The following is a 23,016-nucleotide window of genomic DNA, read 5'->3' on the forward strand; positions in this document are numbered from 1 at the left end:
GGCAGACATAACTGCTTAACTTTGCGGTTCTGATAGGTGGACTTAATTGGTCAAGCTCAAATTCTTTCAGTTTCCAAACATCCTAGAATTAGAGTATGCATGCATTAAATTTCAACATTTGGAGCTGTAGTACTTCTCAGCAGATTGCACAAATGCTGGCTATTAACTCTGCTTTCAGCACAGTTACTTAGAAATGCTACCACTGCTGCTAAACGGCCTCTTGCTTTCTGTTACAGTGTACGAACTTTCAGTGAATTTCAAATAATGATATTTCTTCAATACCTCAATATATATGTGCAGGAGATTTTTTCAGCAGATAACAGCTTGGCTGAACCAAGAACAATGCAGACAGGACACATATAAAGTTAAGCTAAGAAGATTTTGCCACCTTGGGTATTAGTAATTCCTGACACCTCTACCGAACTATAAAAACGATGCTGCTTTCTCTCAGGCAAAGATCTATAGATCTAAGGCCAGGGTTGTAAACTTCCTATTATAATAAATTTATGTGCTGCAGACAATAGCCGTAGCTGACAAAATATGACGACTTTGGCAGGTCTGGTCTCAAGTTTTTCAAACACTGTCAGCTCATGAAGCTAACTCAACTGCTCTCCCCGTTTCTCCAGAAAGACAACGTTATCCACATACGCATTGCAGAATCTAGCAGGTAACGTCAGCCATCCCTCAGAACACATGTATTTCTACACCAGAAGTAGGAGGAATCTCAACAAATGACAATCTCCATCTTACAAATGAGAGATGTAACAGCACTAACCTTCAAAACCTGACACCATCATGCATGCCATTACCAATACTATTAGCACTACTAAGAGGCCAGCAGCATGGGCAGCTGCACAAGCAACAACTTCCTACAAAGCAACTTGCCATACTACCAAAGTTTTATATCTCATGTACTCTGAACTACAAAGTTGCAGATTTTATGCTGAGTTTGCAAATGACTGAGTAAGACACCAGCGATGTTTGCCTATACCTGTGACATCTGCAGTACAGGCCAGGAGGTAGATGAAAAAACCCAGCTGTTATACAACTCTCCATATCAAGGCTATCTGTTACCCCATCTCTCTCCCTCTAAAAAGGTACACTTAAATAGCCTTATATTAATAGATTAGATAAACATTCTAATGATGGGGGGGTGGGGGTGGTAGTGGTAAGTGAATGCAGTTTTCTTATACATGGCTAAAACCTGTTTTTGCAACAGGTCCAACCTGCTTCATTTTGACCATTGCAGTGTGCAGCACTGTGGTTACTACAGGAACACGGAGGAATTCCAAGCTCCAGCTGCCCACTCAGCTAATGACTAGCATGACAAAAAAATATTTTTTGCTTCTAATAGCAAATTACAAGGATATTTTTCTTTTCAGCCCCATTGAAATTGTGCTGCCAGAAAGCAGATTAAAACCACAGAAGCATCAATGAATGACATGTTAAAAATGGCAGTTAAACATACATCAGCTCTAATGCCAAGCACAATGTGCACAATTACTCTTTTTCAGCTTGTTGAGAAAAATATTATTATTCAAAATCGTCATCCGCTCTACATTTCATTACCTGTTACTTGACTAAAACTTTCTATCAGCACCCAGTGCTCTGCATTTCAAACCAAGGAAGAGTAATCAATAAAATGTATACGAAACATGGGAAACGGATACCTTTCTTCCCAGAGTTTTTACCTCAAAGAAAACAGAAGAAGAAATTGTGTTTCAGAAGTAAACTAGTTTTCATTTGTCCTTCTTCACAGCAGGTACCTCTGAGCCCTGACTGTGTGAATAAAGCTGTACATAGCCAAAATGGTAACATATCACTGCACTGTGGCAGATGCCCTTTCTACAGGTACAGGCAGGTTAAGTGAGATTGGCCACTTACCCTTAAGTATACCGAGTGTCTCAAAACAGATTTTCACAGACTAAAAGAGGTTCCAAAATGAGTTAATTAAACTATTGTAACTTCTTGCATAAGGAGGAATGAGATACCCAGATGGAAAGTCATTTAAGGAACATATGTTTCTGTGATGTTCTAATACACCAACTCTTCAGAGATACTTCCCAAGAATTTGGCAGCCACAACAGGGAACTGAGCACTGACTACCTGGCACAGTGCAGTGCTGCACAGAGGTAACTCTTAATCACACAGTCTGGATGCTGGAAGCAATATAATTACAAGATATGTTCTGAGCAGGTTATATTAGTCCTCTTATAATTTCATGCTAATGTGCTTCTATTTCTCTCAACTAGCTTAACTATCTTCTCCTAGTACTGCATCACAGACAACTCACCCTTTCCTACTGAAAAAAACTACCAATTCTGAAGCAGCCATCTCAGAAGAACCCCATGTTTCTCTGGAAGGACCTTTTGTATTTCTGAAGGAAGCCGAAGAAGTGAGGAATGGCTAAGTGAATTCCTTAGAGTAGTAGAGTTTTCCAGCAAGCCTAGGAACAAAAACTTACAGCTTCTGCCTCCCCCCTCTGTTCTCTAACCATCATGATACACTTTCTAATTCATGGAAGAAAGAACTCCAGATACAAATTCTTCAATGGAACTCAAGTTCCCAGTAGTTTGACTCCAGACTGAAACTATCCCTTTTAGCAGCATCACTCCAGATTTACACTGATAAGCAGTAGGAGCAAAACACAGCTCAGTCTCTTTCCTCTCTATGCAAACACGTTAGACCAGCATGCATGGTATCAACAAAAGGTTGTTTAGCCCCAGAAGAATCCACGAACTAGAGCTGAATCAGCTCAGACATGTAACTCATTTGAATAGGATTTGTCTTGCAGAGCAGACATGCTTTTAAAACAGTCAGGTCAGCATTTACTGTAAAAAGCACGATGAAAACAGTACAGTTTAGCTCCGTAAGTGACCACCAGGTCACGGCAGTACATGCACTCGTATATATAGGACAAGAAAGCGCAAACTGCCAGGGTCTCCTTTAACAAAGAAACAAAGCAGAGACATACCAACCTAGGATTACCCCAGGGAAGGCTTAGTTTCTAACCTCCGAAAGATCCATGAGAAAGAATGATTGTTGCTATTATCATGAATTATACCCAGAAACATTTACTCTTCAGAAGAGCTTAGCTCTTCACTCTCTGTTACAAAGATGTCAGGAACAGTAAGAGCAAAAACCCCAACAACCTGTCAGCCCTGGCTGCTGCACAGCAAAAGCTCACAACTCTTTCTTTCTTTAGTGTGGCCTTTGTTAAGGCACCAGCTAACTCCTTCCTCAGGAAACAGGCAAGTTCTGCAAGTGAAGGTCTGTAATTTGGTCCAATAGGAAATAATATTAACTTCAACTGGAAACAACAATTGCTGAAAAAGAAGAAACTTGTTGGCTTGTTACCACCATCATTCTTTGCAATATGGTCAGAGCCTTTCATCCACAGTCACTGCTTTTTACTTGCATTAGTTACAAGAGCACTACACTGGTATCACGGTACTGTCTTTAAGGATCTACGCCTAGGAAAAACCAGAGACAGGCTCATATTAAATGACAGCAAACCAGCAAGGGCCGGGCAGAGAAATTTAGGCTCTCAGTCAGTCCTCTACTGTTTCAATGGGCAGTCACTGTCTGAAAGATGGAAAAAGCCAGGAGTCCTCATCTTACTCATTTCTGCGTTTCTATAATACCTCCTTAGTAACATGTGCTGTAACAGTTTTGTTTCAAGTTTCCCTGGATTATTTTTCCTTTGTTTTTGATGCTAGCTTGCTGCCTAGTCTTCTCATCATGAAACAGCAAACAATAAACAATACACAACACAGGGTGCCTACAGGCACTAAAGATTTCTGTTCGTGGCAGCCCTGAGAATCTAGGCAGCTAAGTTGCCAGGCTGTCATTTTCTTGCACCTTCTTTTTTATCTGAACAGATGGAAACTTAAGAGCAGAAGCCAAGAACTTAACATGGACATCTTTACACTAGTTACAGTAATTACTGTAGCTGTAGTTATAGTAATTGCAGCGTGGTAGCGCACACACAATGGCTGTCATCTCTTCGTTGCTAAACAAGATCATCCATCTAGTTTTCAAACATTTTTACAAATAGGGGACATTTGCCAGAAATGGCCTCGGTCAAAGACAGTTTTTCAGGGGTTTTCCAGCAAGCACGGAGGTCTACTGCGAAATGCCTATGAAAGCAGAAAATAGTGTTTTCCAAATGAATGTTTTGCAACAAGACTGTCAAGCGCCTTATTACTTCTCTAAGTAGGTGGTAAGGATCATCTATTGCCTGCTGTCTACCCGAACAGCCAGTTCTAAGAAGTGATGGATTGATACCTATTGATGATTTGGAAGGTACCAGGCTGACACACGTAAAACAACTTTAAGGGACAAATAATGTGATTAAGATCCACCAAAGCATAAGCATAAGCAGCTGAGGTTGAACGGCACTCCTGGAGATGGCTTAGTCCAAACCCCTTGCTCAAAATCAGTCAGCTAGAGCAGGCTGCCCAGGACCACAGGAAACTGGTAACCTTTCTGGTGACCCGTCCCCCCTGCATCTGTGCCATCTGAGACTTCTTAGACCATCCTTAACTGTCGTCCATGGAAACCAGCACATAAGCAGTGGCAAGATTTCCAGACAGTGTAACAGCCTGGCTTTTGGCACATGGCTTCACACACAGCCATTAAGCATCAATTTTTGTTTCACTGTGTATGGTCTTTTTTTACCTGTAATGCTCTTTCCCTCTGTGCTAAGGCTGGCATAGAAAGGCCGTCTTTTTATTCTCCATGAAGTCTGCATTGTGCTGTTCAATTTCATACACAGTGAGATTCATCTCCTTGCAATTTTGTAGATAATTTAAATAATCCATGTTTGTACCACACCCCTGCTCCAATACAGAAAGATCAGAAGATAGAGGCTACTTTGGAAACACTCCAATAACACTGCAAATTGCTTACAGCCAGTAATATGGAAGAAAGGCTAGTCTGTCACAGGTGTGAGATACCCAGAGTTAAAAAACAAAACTGAGCGGTGTTTGTTTATACAAACAACATAAAAGAGGGGGGAAAAAAAGATCTGATTCAGAGGAGACTGCATTGCCAGTCTCAGCAGTTACACTTGGATGAATTCGATCCTCAGGGTCTGCAATTAATTCCCTTCACTACTGCCAAGGTCATCCCTCACATTCCAATTCTGCAAGCTTTGAACTACAAAGAAATAAACAGTTAAAAACACTGTAAGACTTAAAAATACCTTAATAGACGATGCCTGGCAAAGGCAGGATTATTACCAAGAGCCCGAACATAACTACTGTTGACTTAAACCTGACTTGGTCTTAATTCACTTCACCTATCCAATGCTGTGATGCTCACAGCATGTGTGGACACTTCATCCTGGATGTCTCTTCAGTTCTTCAGTCAGGATACCAGGAGCACATACGTAGCCCCACTAGCATGGGCTCTGACTGTTAAAAAGTCAGTAGTTTCTACATGTTTCTGTTTTTCTCTGGCTAGATGTTACTACCGTAACATGTGTTGAGATGTCACCATACAGAGCAGGAAGGTCAAAGTTGCTCACTCCAAGCGTTAAAGCTATTGAGTCCTCCTGTTAAATGATGTACGCTCTCAATTTGCAAAACCGTGGAAGATACTCAATATATTGCAACTATTTACTATGGGCTCAACAAATACATAATCCTGCCTAAGGTCAGGAACAGCATCACCAATGAACAGTTAATTTTAGTCAATACATACATGTTGATTTAGCTTATTGGCTTTTGAAACAGGGCCATTCACTCCATCTTCCTTATGAATGAGTATCTCAAAATCACAATTAAGTCTGACATTAACTGGTTAAAGTCTGAAACAAGCAAAAATACATGGTAACAGCTTCTCTCCTTAAGACTGGTGCAGGAAGCTGATCTTCTCTGTTTATAGCCTTCTCATTCTTCTAATAAATCTACCAAACTAATCTTTCATCAACAGCAAATAGCTTTTTTTTTTTCTTTAAAACAAAGAGGGGCATGCTTTTACGTCCACTCTAAACACACAACACCATAATGGCACAGCTCAATGGAAGGCTTCTTTCTGTTTCCCTATATTTATAATCAGCATCAAAACAGCTATCCGGGGAAAAAAAAAAAAAAAAGAAAATCAATGGGACTATTGCATGGGGGTGGGACTGGAATATGCTCACTGTCACCTCTTTCTGTAATCACCCTGTTGACTTCAGGGATACTCTGAGTGGATTTAAGTACTGTTAAACATGAATGTATGATTACAGCATTATGCTTTCTCAAGGCAAATGCCTGAATCAGGGTCTACTTTTATTATTCCTACATACCTATTCTGACTGGTGAGGCAGCTATAGACAGAATAGAAAGATCAGAATTTCAGACAAGAGATCCCAGAACTTATTTTATTGCAGACTTTTTCAAAGACACAGCCCACTGGACTAAGTGTATCAAGTTCTGTTCCTGATGTGGCATGGTAACAATGGGATATGGCTATAAAATAGAAGAATTCAGACATAAATATATTAAATTTGAATTGGGAAAGACTAGGCCAAAGATAAATCTAAAAGACAGACAATGATGTAGTTATGGCACTTAATAAAATTCCATAAACCTGCGGTTAAAAAGAGTAGAGGGGAAAAAAAGACTCCTGACAGACCAGTGAGAGTCTGGAAACATCCATCTGGAGAAAAGATTTGTCCAGAAAAGCCTTAACCAGCTCTGAAAGCAGTGATACTTCTCAGTGATGTTGAGGATGCAGCTCAAGCAAACACAGGTCTCAGCAGCAGGCTCTGCAGGTTATTCCTGATTTTCCTTCCTTTTCTGCCAGTTGGATGCCCATGCACAAGACTTTCTGGAGACAATTCACATTAACAACTGGAATGTTAGTATTTTCTTTAATATGAATTGATTTTGTTGTATAAATTTGACCCATGTGACCAAATCACTCTGTTTCAAGTAATTTCAGAATGAACATTTAGTTGTGCAAGGCATTTTCTGAATACAGGGGAAGAAAGCAGCTAACCATGATGGAAAGAGCTGAAGGCTCTAATTATTTCTAATGATCCACCTAGAGATCCTCAAGTGAAAAGGCGCTAAGTAAGATCAAAGTAATTCTTTCTCAAAACATGAAATTTAGAATATGTGATGAGGAGGCAGTCTTCATTGGACAGCCACTAGGGGTTTAGAAATAGCTGTAGCACAGGGGCTCTTTATTTGCATCAACCACTGCAAGGCTCTTAGACAAACTGCACCAGAAGGCTCTTGAAAGCAGCACTGTAGGAAAGTAGATGCGCAAACTACTTGGAGATTATTTTTCTCTCAGTGGAAGTCAATGGAAGGTCTCTGAGGTATCTCAGGACAGACTCGATTTTACAAAGTATGAAAGATAAAATAAAGTTGTAAGGCCACTGCTCTATTCAGTCTGGTCTGAGCATGAGTATTTGAATCTAAGAGCGTAATAGGCCAAGAAGCAAACTTGATCACCATTGAATCCAAGGATGTTTAGACAGGATTTTGACACTAACAGGAACTATTAATTTAGAGCCCTCTCTGGTTTCCATGTTAGCCAGAGTAAATTTGGATTATACTCATGAGAAAAAATATCAAGTGCTCTAGCCACTGACAATTTAAATCAATAGCTCAAATATTGGAAGAATATAGCATTTGAGCAAATAGCACTCAAAAATAGCATGAAAGGGCTACAATCTTTTCTTCTGGCAGCAACTGATATAGTTTTCATCCTTTCATAATCAATAATGTCTCAGAGCAGGCATTCCTGGAAGTACTCCACATAGAGAAAACCCAAGTAGATAGCTCAGCTCCCTCCTCCTCCTGCCCAGCTAATACGGCACAGGAGAGCAGGCACAAGACTATTTCTCCTGCTTGACCCTACTGAAAAATAAGGCTTGCACACTTATCCATGGGCCCTGGATCATGTGAGGTGACAGATGTAATAGGAGAACTCCTGTTGGAAGCAGAAAAATTTCAGGTCACTTTTAAATCTTGTAGAAAAAAATCAGCCAGCCATCCGAAAGCAGAGTAAGCAGCAGTCTTTCTGAAGGATTTCATGCGACAAGGGAGAAACTGAGCAAGCCCAAGTTTGTTTACCATCACATCACAAAACAGACTCCTCCAGAGAAGCAGCAAATCTGAAGCAAGTCTTCTAGACTCCTGCACATGGAAAACAGGATGAAGCTTTCTCTTTTCTTACGAGGTGGCCCCTGTGTGATCGTAGTTGGCTTCTTGCAGTGTCCGCAACTTTTCCAGATGAAGAGCTGTGAATTTCCATCAAATTGGCAAGCCCCAAATTTTACTATTGGCAGCTGACAAATCCTACATCAGCTCTGGAACTTCCCTAGTGTTTTACTGGATTTTCACTGACAGTCACATGGGTACAGTCTGTGTGCTTCTGCTGATGTAAATTCTTTTATACTCACTGAGGCTTGGAATAAAATAATGCACCAGCAAACTCCAACAACATGTAAAACTTGGCACATCTGCAACATGGACAGCTCAGAAAGGTCTGATTTGGCCGGATCCATGGGCACTGATGGACAAGCCCAGAACTGCTTTTAGAATGTTCTAAAGACCAACAGTATCAACAACAGTCAAACATAATTTATCATTTTTTAAATAGGGCAGCTGGAAGAGGAAGAAGCTCAGCCTACCAAAGATGGATAATCAGCTACACAAGGAAGCAAGATCCAACCTTTCTGCCTGTTCATAGGTATTAGATCATGCTACCTTTCCTACAGTAAATGCTGTAGGCACATGAGAACCAAAAAGACTTACGACAAGGGCAGTCAATGGTGTCTTATTCCTAGCTCTAAAGCTGGATGGACCACTATCCTGGCCAAGTCAACTAAACTAAGGTAGACTAGTCCACCCAGCTATAAAAAAAGACTATAATATTGACCTTGATTTGTGCTCTATGGGGAGAAGACAAATACTCCTTAACGTAAGTATCACCAAGAGAGCTTTCTTGCCCTGACACACCGTTAAAAATGAGACAAAAGCTTTATATCCCACTTGGGAAAAAGTGAAGAAGGGAGAAAGAAACTTCATTTACCTCTGGATGGCCCTTCTCAAGTCACACCATCGCAAACAATCCCAGCAAACATGCTCTGCTGCTCTGGGACATGATCTCACATTGCGGAGTGCTCCCAAGCTCAGCCAGCCTGACATAAGCAATGGGAAAAAACCCAGAGCAGAAACAGAGCAGAGAGGGAGTGCCACGCGTCTGCTCACTCTTCGTTGTCCAAAAACGCACTGTCTGACCTCTGACACAACACAGACTATGATCTCTGAGAAACTCAAAAAAATCTTATTGCACAGCAGAGACACTTCTTTGCAGCAACAAAGACAGATGTACTCTCTGATGACACCAAAAAGCTCCTAGCCTTCAGGCAGTCAGGTGTATCGTTATAGAGGCAATCAACTTGTTCTCCCCTCAGGGTCTAATTTGTTTGCCAAAGTATTGCACAAGTGACACTCTGTATTTGGAAAACACTTCCTTAGGTGGCCTATTTGACACCAAATAGCAGATGGTTTACTGTCCGTGCAGCAAATAAGGCCATTTCTGGGTTCCAAGTGTGTCATGGCTCGGTCATACAGTAAGCAGCTGCATTAATTGTGGAAATGTTTAAAATGTTTTGCTTAAGATACCCAAGTGCTTTCTCTCTAATTCTGCCTCCTCTCCTCCTGCTTCAATGCTTTCACCTGGAGGGAAGTATCAGAACCAGATATAACCAACACAGAAGATTCCCAGAGTTTCAGTCTATTGGTATCCCAAATGATTCACACACTGGAGGCCAAATCAGAAAGCTCCTCTATCTGCCAAGCTCCAGAGACAACTACATCAACCCATTCCTGCAGGACTCTACAGCTTACCCACCTCAGCTCTTTAGTTGTTAAGGTGTTTGGCATGGATAACACACACAGTTTATGACAGTTTAAACTGGGTCTGTTCATTGGGGTGTCCTGCATACCTAACTGCAAGTGTGTACGTTTTCATACCTTATACACTTTGCTGCGGGATATGTTCAGAAGCTCAGCTAAGGTTTTAAAAGCCCTTTATAGCATATGAAACCCTCAATTAGGCATTGTTTCAGAACCTGAATTCTGTGTTTGGCTTCATGTTGAAGCAAAGTACAATAAAGACCTTTCAGATCCTACAGTGTTAGGATTTTCTTAGCACTCCACATCGCAGTGTGACACACAAAGCTCACAGACAACAGAAAGCTAAGCAGGACAGAGAGTAGGTTGTCAGCTCTTGAGATGTACTGAACAACTACAGTTCCTTCAACTGAATCAATATAGCTCACAGATCTTCCCAAGATCAGGTTTTACCAAGCCTGCAGCTCTAACAGCCATCCCTCTCTCTGCGACATTTCGAATCAGCATTCAGTGCCAATTGATTTATACAGGAGCCTAGGAACTGAAGCACAAGCAAATGCAGAATAGGTCAGCATTACTGTCCTTGTTTGTGACCGAGACTTTTTTTCAGTAGAAAACAAACTGCGATCGCAATGCACATAACAAGTATATTGCAGAGAGAGAGCATAAAGGCACAAAAGAGCAACACAGAGTTTGCGGCTGATTTAGCACAGCTCAGGAAAGAATAAAAGAAATGGGCTGCTCAGCCTTGCCAAGTCACATTAGGTGAATCAGTGCCCTCACCTATCATGCCACAAGTCTGGCATCTCACACACAGCCTCAACCATCTCCCCTCTGAAGCCACGAAAGAGTAAACTACCTTCTGTATAAAGTGCTGATAGCCATATTTATCCCACTGGCTATGCTAAATAATGTGCCCAGCGGTCAACACAGTAAGACACATAAAAACACATCTTGGAGCAAATGAAAGGCAGGGTTGGATGTTAATTTCTAGCACACTGGGCAGGATTATCTTCATTTCCAGGTTTCACAAACTTTTCAAAGCCAATTGTTTAACCTAATAGTCCTCATGTTCAGGGTTTTTTTCCCCTAATGTCAGTTTTTGCTCCATTTTAATATATCCTCTTTAGTTTCCTTTACAGCTAAGTACTGGTCAGAAAAAAGTGGCAGAAATTTCCCTTACACCAGCTGTTATAGGATCTAGTGTGGATTTTAAAACAGAATAGAGTTGCAGCCTGCATTCCAAAAGAACTCCAGTGAACCATGTGAATAGCATTGTTTGGGAGCAATTGGAGAGAGAACTGCACTCCTGATTTCACTCATTTATTATCCTCAGTGTACAAAACAAGTAGCTGCAGTAACATCATCTACTGACAGTACTGAAAAGAACGCAACAAAAAATAGAAAGCTTAATCTACATTTCTGATATAAGCTGTTTAGCAGCTTCAGCTGTACAACTGTGGGAACTAATGGTACAAAGTCACAGAATCTGGCCTCACGAAAACTTGTTTTTTGCACAGTGTGCAAACACAAAGTGCAAAATAAACAACTTTGCACTAGGTATGGCATTTGATTAAGATTAGTGAGCCCAAAAACCAGAGCTACCAATGGGCTCAGAGTTGTGCAGCCATGCCTCTTCCTTTCCTATTAATTCAACTTCACTTAAGTCCTCTTGGTTCTTCATATGTGAACATCAATTCCCTCTCCCTGATGCTGGAGTTCTACTCACAGATTGTTCTTTTTGAAAGGATTTTGGGGGATCAGACAAACAGAAAGACAAACTTCTTTACTTTTTAAAATATTTGTGCTCCTGCCAGACTGAGACCTCAAAGAGGTTGGTCCAGTGCAACCTACAATGAAGTACAGAAAGTTGATTCAAGAGAATGAAAACAAATGACTGGTGGAGGTAGCTACACACAAATTATTATGGCCAAACAGGCAGCTTAAGACCAACAACTTTATATTTTCCTCCTTATTTGAAGTTTCCCTTAACCTAAAGTAACTTACCAAGACTGAAATTATAGAGATGCCTTCTATGCAGTATGTTTTTCTGCACCCTGGCCTGAAAATTCAGAGCTTTTAAAGGGGACAGTTCAATCTACTATTATTCTCAAGAGGTCTTCTCACTCCTGACTAGCCAGGCTCTGGCCATGAAGCCACTAGCCACATGTGGTTCCAGTGGTGGTCAACACAGCTACAATAAACCTCTAAGGCTGCTGAAGTCATCTGGCAGGCTTGGCGCAGGCCAACGTAGGTCTGCATGAGATGGGGCTGACTTGCAGCATCAGAAATGCATGGACAGAAGACAGTGCAGTCTGAAAGCAATTAGAAAGTATCTCAATTAAAAAAAAAACCCAACAGGCTATCCAGCATGCAGCAGAGGAAAAAGCACCATAATCCCTACATGTGCAGAAAAAAACAGGGAAAAGAGAGAATGGCTAACTTTCGTAGGATTTTAGAATGAGTTTTATTTGTATGCTACTGTGATTTCATATTGATTTTAGAAGCTGGGCTGAGTACAGTAAAGCCCAAGGTGGGAAGAAGAAACCAGGTTATTTACAAAGCTGCAGAGATGTTCTTTTTTCCCTGCTCACCTGCCTGACAAGCACCTTGGGTTTTTGTTTTGTGCATGCGGCCTCCCTCTCAGGATTCAACACCTCACTACTCTAGGAAACTTCCCAACCACAGGCTGCTTTTTGGAAGGGCCAGGATAGAGCCATCAGCCCGGTGTCCAGCAGGGTAAAAGACAGCCAAAAAGTAGCACAAGTACTGAACAGAGTTAATCAGAAGCCAGAATTTCCCATTCAGGTAAGATTTCTGAAATAAATACAAAATTGGATATGCATTATGAACTGGGCAAACCTAACAATTCCAGAGGGGCTTGGGTCTCCCCGCAGGATGCAACTGCAAGGCAGCCAGCACTCAGTCTGCCTATGAGCTAAGGAGCTGGAGAGCAAGAGCTGCCTGACCTGTCAAGGAACTCAACCTGTGGCCAGTGCTCTGAGGGCTCCTCAGCTCTCGGCTGCCACCAGCCTGCCAGGCAGACTGCCAAGGAGCTGGGCAGGAAGGAAACCAGTGAGGTTTCTAACAGAAAAAACATCCCGCTGGAAAATTTCTGACCACTCTAATAATGGGCCTACTTTCAGAGTCAGTTATGGTGCTGGCAGAAGGTAGGAAGATCCACTGCATTTTCTGTTTAGTTATTGGCTTCCTACATACATTTTTTTCTACACCAAACATGCAGCATCAACGGAAGTAATCCTTACGAAGGATGTTCATAAAACCCTTCAAACCTCTCCACAGCAAACGACATTGCTTTTCCCGAGAATGATGACAATTGTTAACTGGCACTGGTAACATTTTCTTTGGTAAGGTCATTACTGCTTTAGGCAACCACATGTACTTTTGGCAGCATCTCTAGACAAGCCTTGTTGGCAGCATACAGTATATGCCTGCCTCGCTCGGAAAGATTGCATGAAAAAACAGCTCACTTTCCAATTCCAATTCCAAGGCTTTGCAAACTTGGCAAGGCTGACAACATAATCTGGCCTGACTGCAGGAATAACTGATGCCTGATAGGTTGCATCCCACAGAGCTGCCTGAGCTGCCCATGCACACGCAGTTACTCTGCAAGAGACCTTCTCAGCCTAACTCTTGGACTACTAACAGTTGATGGACCTACATACCGTTCATTGTTCAGGGTCATTCTTGGAGGATCAAGGTTGGGGTTCTCCATGGACTCCATTTGAGGACAGCGTAGGAAGTAGTAGAGGGTGTGGAGAGCATCAGGGGACCAGGAGATGGGCTGCTGCTGCCGGGTTTGCCGAATGGGGCTCATGCCTGGGCGGATGGTATTCAAGCACTGCATGTGGTGCATTGCTCGTGATACCAAATCACCTGCACAAAGAGAAAGAATGCAAAAGCATCTCTTTACTATTCATCTACAGTCCTCTTAAGTACACTTTTTGAACTAAATAAAATCTCTTACAGTTAGGAGAAGTGTCTTTTGTGTGCACATACCCTTTTTCATCCACAAAGGCATAAGCTGCCTGCAAGCCACCACTCCGCAAGTTGTTGTATGGGAAATTTAACTTTCTTTCCAATGACAAGCTATTAGTTAGAAAACATAGAATGAAATTTCTCTCAGTCCCCATACATTCAGAACAACAGCTGTGCAGTGATTTTTCCATCCTGTTTTATTGTTGGTTTTCTCCTCTTTACAACCACATTATTCAAGTTTCTTGTCTGCCTACAAAAACTATTGATGTTGTAAAAAGTCTACTGCCCAATCTGGGAGCACAGCTTTCACAAGGCAAAGCCAGTGGCACCAGTACAAATACTTTACTCTCATGGCCAGCATCACCATTTTATGTTATGAGATTGCTCCCATTTCTTTCAGCTGGGTTATGACATTCTACCCTCTTACCCAGGAATTTGTGACAAATTAGTGACATTATATTCAATGCAGAAATCCCTTCTTTCAGGGGCCTGCTTCTCTCATTCGTACTCTAGCTGCAGGTTTCTCTGAAATAACAAGACCTGACTCTCATATTAAAAAGCCAATCTTTATCATGCTAACTGTCACAAGCTGTGCCAGAAATTTGCCCCTGAGCCTTGTAGGAAGTTCAATCCAGCTGCTTTCTGGGCTGCTCAGTCCTCTTGGTCTTTGAACTTGAATCAACCTGCCTGTGTGTAAGAGTACTGGTAGACCTGAGGAGGCCTGGAAGAAGGTAACCTGTATTACAGTGTCTACTCAGAAAGGATTTTAAGATTGCAGATTTTTAAAAAGTTCACAGGGCAATGACCCCCAGACAACAGCTATGCAGTCACATAATGCTGGTCTTTCTGTAATAAGCTTACTTTGGGCACACCCTGTTTACTCTCCTTTTATTGTGGTGCACTGCAAACTCTCAAGAGCTTTGCAATAAAGGCTTCAAACATTACATCTTTGAGTAGTGTGACTACCAGACCAGCGAGCTGAATGATTACTATAGATTACTATACATAGCCAGGCTCTATTTTTTCCTTGGGAGAATCCTCTGCCGCTTTATGTTTTACAGTCTTCTCAAACTCTCACAGGAAACGTTCCTCTATTGTGTCCTAGAGTTACAATACTGGGAAAGGATGGAACTGAAATAGTCACCCCATCGCAAAGCTGGTTCCTGAGAAAGCGCCCTGAACTTAGCCATGCCACATATGAATTTGTCACTCCTCCCTCTGAAATTTTTAGGAAGTTATTATTTGTTCAGTTATATCCAAGAGCAATACACTGAGCTTGCCAGCCAACCTCCAGCTGAACCCCTGGGGTTCTAGTATTACCAGGTTAGGGAACCCCCCTGCCAAAGCTACTGTATGTCTAAACATGGCAACGTTATTAGTGGTTCAGATCAATAGAGTATTAAAAATCCCAGTTTGCACTGTAAAGCTGTGCCACTCATTTGTTGCATAGTACATTCAGCTTAAGGACCCACTTTAGAATGGAAAAACCTTCTAACATCTCTGCCTTTCCACTTCAGTAGCTCCTGACTCTCCAGGAATTAAACATTTTACGAGAATATCATGAATCCTCTAGTGTTGGTACTAACACAGAAGTCTGCGCAATTATAGCAGAAATGCATCTGGAATTCAAATTTTCAGCTCAGAATAACGTTCCTTCTCCTTTGCACACTCACTCACTCTATTTTTCTGGCAATGTGCAGCAACATTTAAAAAAAAAAAAAAAAAAAAAAAAAAAGAAGGTAGGCAACTGTATCAGGAGATCTATTCACTAGATGTAATGACCAAGTTGGCCAAAGCAGGGACAGGGGAAGAGAGAGAGGAAGCTGTATTCAATCTTAGGCCCATGCTACAAATGTTCTCTTGTGTTCCAGGATAAATAGAGGTGTGTTAAAGGAATGTGAAAACCTCAAATTAAGGCAGGTTGCAAAATAAATGGTGAAACCCACAAACTCCTTACTGGCCCTAACATTCATTAGCATTCAGATGGTGGAGACTAAGAAAGTGATGCCAGCAAAAATGTTGCAAGGGAAAAGTAGACTGGGAAAACACAAATATTTTTTGTTTACTTTAAGGGGGCTTTGTGAGTTGTCTAGGAATGGAACGTTTTGTTTGGTTAGCATTAAAAAAGAAGGTTTTGAACAAGTTTTTGTTACCCAAGTGCTCTCAGATTTTTTTCCTCCACTTTTTGTTTTTCAAGTAACCAAAAAGCTTTTCCTTGAATATCCTGCACCCTTGACATTTCCACTCCACAAACACCAACAAAGAGAACCTTCTTTGCCATCTGAGGGAGGTGCCACTGCTGTGTTCCACAAATGTACAAGAAAGCCTCCAGAGGCATCTAGGCAAAAGCATCCATCTTCTGTTGGCACTAACACCACTAACTACCCAGATGCTAGAAAAGCCACATCTTCTGCATCTCCAAAGTGAATCAAATATAAAGCAGTCTAATGAAACAACCTAATTTTCATAAACCGCACCACGAGACAATTAAATTTTATGCAACGTTAGCCAAATACTGCTCACACTGTCAACAACGGCAACACTCCCACTGACCTCAATAGTGGATGGACTGGCTCTCCTGCTTCACTGAAAGAAACCCATGTTCGATTACATCTAAAACTTACTTAGTTCAGAGATGCTTCCAACGCAAGTTGCCAACAGAGACTGCTCTAAAGTTCGGAGTTCCAGCTGGGCATAAGCATCAGCCCGTCCATCGCTGCACACAGAGCCATCGTTGTATGGGCTAAAGTAGGCAGGCAGAGACAGCACACCTGGGGATGAGAGCAAACAGTCGTGTTACAAGTGAAGTTACAGGAGTGGAAAAACACATCTTTCTACCAATAGGCACCACGGGGAACTTGAACACGTTTGCACCTTTCTTGGGGGACTTAAGGTCTTCTGAACAGTTCAAATAAAATCAAACAGTGCTGTAAATACCATTGGAGTGGCTGAAACAGTGAAACTAGGCTCTAGGGAGTAAGGCTGGATGTTTCTACAGCCTTCAAAAACTAGAAACAAATTGCAGTTGAGATAAAACTACATGAAAAGCTTTAGTGAAGTCTCTGCTATTGTTTATACAACAACTCGGCTGTGCACACACAGCTTGCTTTTGAACAGCTGTATGCAGATTGCTAGATATAAAGGCCTGATTTTCAGAGGTGTGGGAGATAACCTCGAGTCCATCTAAGGTAAACGGCAGCTGTAATCTTTTCAACTCTGAAAACAAAACCACAGGCTATGCCAGTTCTTTGAACCTGCATGCAGTTTCAAGTGTGCAGACTGTGGTTTCTACCTGTGTGAACCTTTGGATGTGCCAAACTACGCCCATGAGTTTTGAGGTTGACTGTGTTTTCATGTCTATAAATGACCCCTCTATGAAAGCGACTGATTAGAAATATAATTAATTGCACACATGCATTTACCACACACACACTCTCCTTCCATTTTATCTTCTTGCACACATGAGCATTAATGCACAGTAACTGAACAACAGATTTGCAAGCAGTTTTGTGTAGTTGTTATTGGGACCCCATCCCACTTTGCACATATTCCTACAACTCATTTGCACTGTTGGCAAATTAGAGACCATTTGGGTGAATTGGCTGGGAATACTATAAAAAAATTGACATACAGTTTCATATTAAGATGCAGGTAGTCTCTAAAAGGGGCATTCACCTCACCCCAATCATCTTTTTCACTTGTTATCTTTGGCCAAGCAGGGCAGATCTGCAGCCACAATGCAAGTCAGTGCAACACAGAGATCAAAAAACACCCCAAAAACCTGCCTCCCCTGTTTTCTTCCCAGAAATCCAGTAGTTAAATAGTTTCTCATCAAATTAGTGAGCTGAATTTTGTTGCCCTTCATCCATATGGTTGTTCTGTGTGGCACAGAGGGAAGGGAGGGAGTGTGACTTCTAGAACTGATGCAAGGTAGGGAGCATGGGTGCGTGACTGGGGCTGGGGTGGGAGAGTGGACCTGCCTCCTCTGGCAGCACCCTGGAGTGGGTCTGATGGCACACAGAGTGACCCTGCATCCACGGGGCAGGTGGACTCTGGAAAGTCTTCTGCAGTCCACTCCGCCAGTGTTCCTGTACCCTTGTTGCTACCATATCTTCAGTTGTGTTCAGCTGCTACCATATTTTTTATTATGGCTCTATCCTGTAATTCCAGTAGCACAGCCTGGCCCAAATTTTCTGTGATTTCAGATGAGCATACTTATAGCCACAACTGCCTGTGCTCTTATCCTGCTGCATCCTGTATTTTTTATTTTTCAACTTTGATCTGTGCACAGCCATACCAATATATTTCAGCCTAGACCCACATTTCCTTCCCGCCCTCACCTTCTGACCCCAGTTCAGCCTTAGACGTGGAGATACTTTACTCCTATTGCCATGACCTCCTGTCACATAGGTGCTGTGTATTCTTGTCAAACAAAACCCTGCCAGATGAATGACAGTGCATTGTGCAAGACCTTTGTTTCTTTGTCTTGATGTTTTCTTTTGAAATTTTATGCTGAATTGATCTCTCCTACCCTTTTCACATCCTCTTTGCATCCTGCTTGGTGGTAAAGCCAAGGGCTGCATCAAAAACTTCCTGGATGTTTTGAGGATAAGGGAATTATTTATCCTCTTGTGCTTCTTCACTGTACATCACTGTTAGTTAATGGAGAAAACTCTGCCAATGCCCTCTGTAACCTGAATAATTAGGAAGTCGAGGTTTTAAGAGCTAACAGAAGCGATGCATGCAAACTAGAAGAGCTTGCTTTAAATACTCTGTAGCCTCCTATACAGAGCCTAAGCCACTTCCTTTTCCATGTTAAAGCTATGAAAGGATGTTTTAAAGACATATGGATTGAATTTATGGCAGAGGGAGAATGAAAATAGACTGATTTGTCAAAAGTTTCAAGTAGAGGCATATAATTCTACAGAGGCGAAAACAGAAACTGGCAGTTACATTACCAAGCCAGGCGGGGGAAGGAGGGGGGGGGGGACGACACGGGGACGACCAGGGCACATTTTCTCTGCCAGCCACTTTCAGTTGGTTCTGTTTTCTAACAAGAAATTAAAAATAAAGATTTGTAGAATGACTTAAGTTGGCACAACATTTTCTCAGTTTTGCAATTAACAGTTTGCCAGGTGCTGTGGGTTAGAGGAAACAGGGATGATTTATTTACTTTTGAAAAAAACCTAACCTCATACAAGATACTTGTGGACAAAATTTATGTTCTCCTCTGCCTTGGTACAGCTGAGGAATATCCTCTGTCTATGAGAGAGAAAGAAGGAAGTTTCCAAGACTGGCCACGTGCCAAAGCCTGATGATGCCACTGGGAATTTTCCCTGGGATCGCAGTGGGGTATGAATCGGGCCCTCATTACATAAGATTTCACTAAGGCTCCCCACGTCTGGCAGGTCTCAATAGGTATAAGCAGGCCTGGGAATGAGAAAACACACCTCTCAGCACTGCTTTTGAGACCGATGGAGAGCAGCGACTGAATGGACAGCAAAGGAGAAATGTACCCCACAGTTACTATGTCTTGCAGCACGTTGATCAGGATTTCCTCTCCGATATGTTTCCAGTAATTACGCAGCGTTGGAAAAGTATCATCTTTGCTGTTCAGATCAGAAATTTAGGCACACGGACATGTGCAGTCAAGCTTTGCCCACTGGTATTATAATTAGAAACTGGACTTAATCTTCAATACCAATTAAAAAAAATTTGTTTGACAACAGAGGCAAAGGCACTGTGATGGCTACTTGGACCCCGAATGGCAGTACCTGCTCTCCTCCCACCCAAATCAAGAAATTTGCAGTCAAAAGGTGTTACAATGGTCTAAACCCTGGGGGAATCTTCAGTTTCTATCTGGCATTCACACTTCTGTATTTTTTTTATTTGTGGCAACACTGGTTTTAATCATGCCTAGCTAAATAAGCAAAACTGTAATTGAAATAAATCAATTCATGTCAAAACACTCTCTGTTTGAAATCACATTAAAACTGCCGATTTATTTCCTGATGTTCAAGAATGTGTTTTCCCCACAAAACAACAATGTCAAACAGCACGTAATTGCCGTGCAGGAATGAACCATTCAGGCATGCACACCACTGTTACAATAGTCCCTCTGATGTGGGCTGTGTTGTGTTTCTTACAAATCCCTGGCAGTATCCTGGCATTCTGGTCACAATTTATTATTTTTTTTTTAATTAACCAAGATTTTAAGTATGGGATCCAAGCCCAGGTGAAGTTAGAGTCTATTAATTTGTGTGTGGCTTAGATCAAACCTCAAGAGCACAGAAGTCACCTCTAGAATGGCATGAGGCAACACTGTACCAGCCCAATTGAAAGCACGTTTGTAGCACTGTGATTAAGGCACGGCTGGCTAACAATTTGTTTCTGATATTTCCATAGCCTTTGAAATAGCAGCTGGAAATAAAGACATATTTATTCTACCTCAGTTAAATACAAAACCTGCTCATAGGCACTTGCTGCCAATGATCTTAAAAGGCAGTCACGACTGGGTGAAATTCCAGTTAAGCAGTTCCTTAAACTCAAATTATTCTGCTTGCCTAAAGATTTTGAAATTGTTGTCTGTAATTTGATGCTTTTTAATAGCAACTGAAAATGTTTCCACAGTCTGAGCTAGGTCCAGGGAAAAGTCTGTTCACACTCTTGGACTCCTGCTTTAAGAGGTGCAGCAGTTCTGCTGAGAGCTTTGCTATAACTTGACTGCTCCCAGGAGCAGGGCTGTGCAAAACTCCTGCGTGGTTTCCCTGAGCTGGGCAACTGGTCTTGTCCTCAAGCAAGGCAATTTCTGTGAGGAACCCAGGGTCCATCCCTGAATGTCCCATGATAATAGAGAGGCTGGCATCAAGTTCTGCTCTTTCTATATCAAGATACAAGCAAATGCAGACTTCTACCTGAATTTTATTTTAAGATTTGAATGTTTAAAAACCTTAGTTCAAATAATTTTTAAAGTACCTATGTTATCTTCACACTTCATGCTGTTTTCATGTTACATTCATGAAAAAGGACTAGCCATCACTTTTATCTTGCTGTAATGATTTTCTCTGTGCTTTCTCTAATCTAAATCCTTCATGTTGGGAGACAACTTCCTAGTGATTAACTTTTCAGCCATTTGATGACTTTCAAACACTTAGATGATGCCTGGAGGTTAAGATGGGGCCACTCACAAGTGGCAAAGGGCCAAGGAGTCTTGTCTGGAAAACACTCAAATTCTGCTGTCTGGGACTCCTCATGGAAATTGCCCAGGGTTCAAACTCCCTTATCTCAGAAATGCACTGGCTGTGTTCTGGACAGGTTAGGCAAAGAATCAGGAACATAATTAGGACAGGGTTACACACCGTAAACTACCAACACAGAAAAAATGCCTTTTTTGTTTGTTTGTTTGTTTAATAAACCTAGTAAAGCCTACGAGAGAATACAGTGTATATTGATTTCTCCCTTTGATCAGAAGAAAAACAGGTTCACTGGGCAAGGATTCTCTCAGTGCACTGTGTTTGCATTGCACCTAAAACAGTGGTGATAGTTACTGAACACTACCGTAATACAAATTAGAACAACAGGAAACAAATATCTATTGGGCAAAAGCAACCAGAAACGAAAGCCCTCATAAAATTTGGGATCGTCTTTATACATTAGAAATTGTTTCTAAAAGCCCCCCCTACTGCAAAAAGCCACATATGTGAAATCAGAACTGCTGTGAATATGCTAGATAAAAGAATTAGGAAACCAAATAAGAAAAAAACCCAGTCTTGGGTCTCCAGCATCAGCGTATTTCTGAAACATTCTGCGAGGTGAAAAGGATAGCTGATCCCAGTGAACTGAGCTGTGATTTGGAAGGCCGATGGTGATGACCTGACTACACTGAAGTAAATAGCCAAATCCCACTAATTTCAATGGACCCAGCAAAAACTTAATCCAATTGCAACTGCAGTTCCCACATTGCAATTTGGCTGTGACATCAGGATGGCTGTCACCTTGCACAAAGTCCTGTAATTCTTCATGGCAAGGAGCATTCAAGGCTCTCCTTGTTTTTTGTTTCCCATTCTACCAAGCAACACAATGCCGTCAGTTCTTTCTTGCCAATCAATTCAGAGTACAGAGCACCACCTAGAATTAATGCCACTTCCTGGAGCTGTTTTCTTCTTGCTGACCTACCACTGCTAGGAAAGCTCAACCCTTCTTTATTTTCTGAGATGATACAGGAACATTCTGACAGAATATAAACAATGCTCCCCCACGTCTCCAAAAAACAGGCAACCAAAGTGTTCTTGATAGAGCTCACTCAAATCAAAACACATCAGGCTCTATAATCAACTACAGTCATGCGATAGATTGTGAGAAAGACTTGTGATCAGGAAACAATGCATATAATTGCTAACATATAGGAAAATAATGTGGCTTCTCCTATAAAGCAGGCAGGCATCTCTTTCAGTTTGTCTCTGTCAGCAGTAAGAAAAATCAAACACAGTTGCTTGTATCTGCATCCACATTAAACAGTGATTCTATAATTGAAAACAGGAGGAAAATCAGAAGAGGGAGGAGCTTCAAGTAGAGAGAAAACATCTTTCAGTCTTCTGCAAGTGCTCAACTGGATCTGTCCATTGAAGAGCTGCTGTCCTAATCAGACACTTCTGGACAGATCTGATGATTCACACAGCCCTCACATGGGCTCCCTAGTCTTGGTCTAACTGCTCATAGAGACAATGTCCCCTTCAAATTAATAAAATTAAGTTTGCCTGGACTTCAGGAATGTCATCAGAGATGCACTAGAAGCATGCAGTCTTGCCCTTCATGTCTCTCTGTATCAACAGGCATTGCTTGACTGAAGTATCAGAATACCCTAAAAGAGAGTCTGAAGCACTATCAAGACCCACCATCCCTTCCTGGGGTGCAGGTCAGTGCAGCGCCTCGTGGTGTGAAAGCAGCAGAGCTTGCAGCTTCTGAAGCGCTATGCGAGCCATAACACTACCCTTCTGTACACACCGCCACAGGAGGAGCAGAACCCTGCTGACAGTCACTACAAATACTTAAATGCCTCCTTACTCCTAGGTAGCTAACTGTACCCTGTCTTCATCCCACATTGGGAAAAGTTCAACATACTTTGCCTCACTTTTGCTATGAAAATGGTAGAATT

The 23,016-nt window shown here is 41.7% G+C and overlaps 1 protein-coding gene across 7 annotated transcripts in view; it reads right to left on the minus strand.

The window, feature by feature from the left end:
* ABTB2 (ankyrin repeat and BTB domain containing 2) overlaps positions 1–23,016 on the minus strand; it is a 164,375-nt gene that overhangs the window by 33,764 nt on the left and 107,595 nt on the right. For all 7 annotated transcript variants that reach the window (XM_040608513.1, XM_040608514.1, XM_040608512.1 and 4 more), the window contains 2 exons: positions 16,487–16,633; positions 13,550–13,760 (listed from right to left, as the gene is read on the minus strand). In XM_040608513.1, coding sequence (XP_040464447.1) covers positions 13,550–13,760; positions 16,487–16,633 — 358 coding nt within the window. The remainder of the gene's footprint in view (positions 1–13,549; positions 13,761–16,486; positions 16,634–23,016) is intronic.

This window comes from Falco naumanni, chromosome 10 (assembly GCF_017639655.2).
Source record: "Falco naumanni isolate bFalNau1 chromosome 10, bFalNau1.pat, whole genome shotgun sequence".
Classification (NCBI taxonomy): domain Eukaryota; kingdom Metazoa; phylum Chordata; class Aves; order Falconiformes; family Falconidae; genus Falco; species Falco naumanni.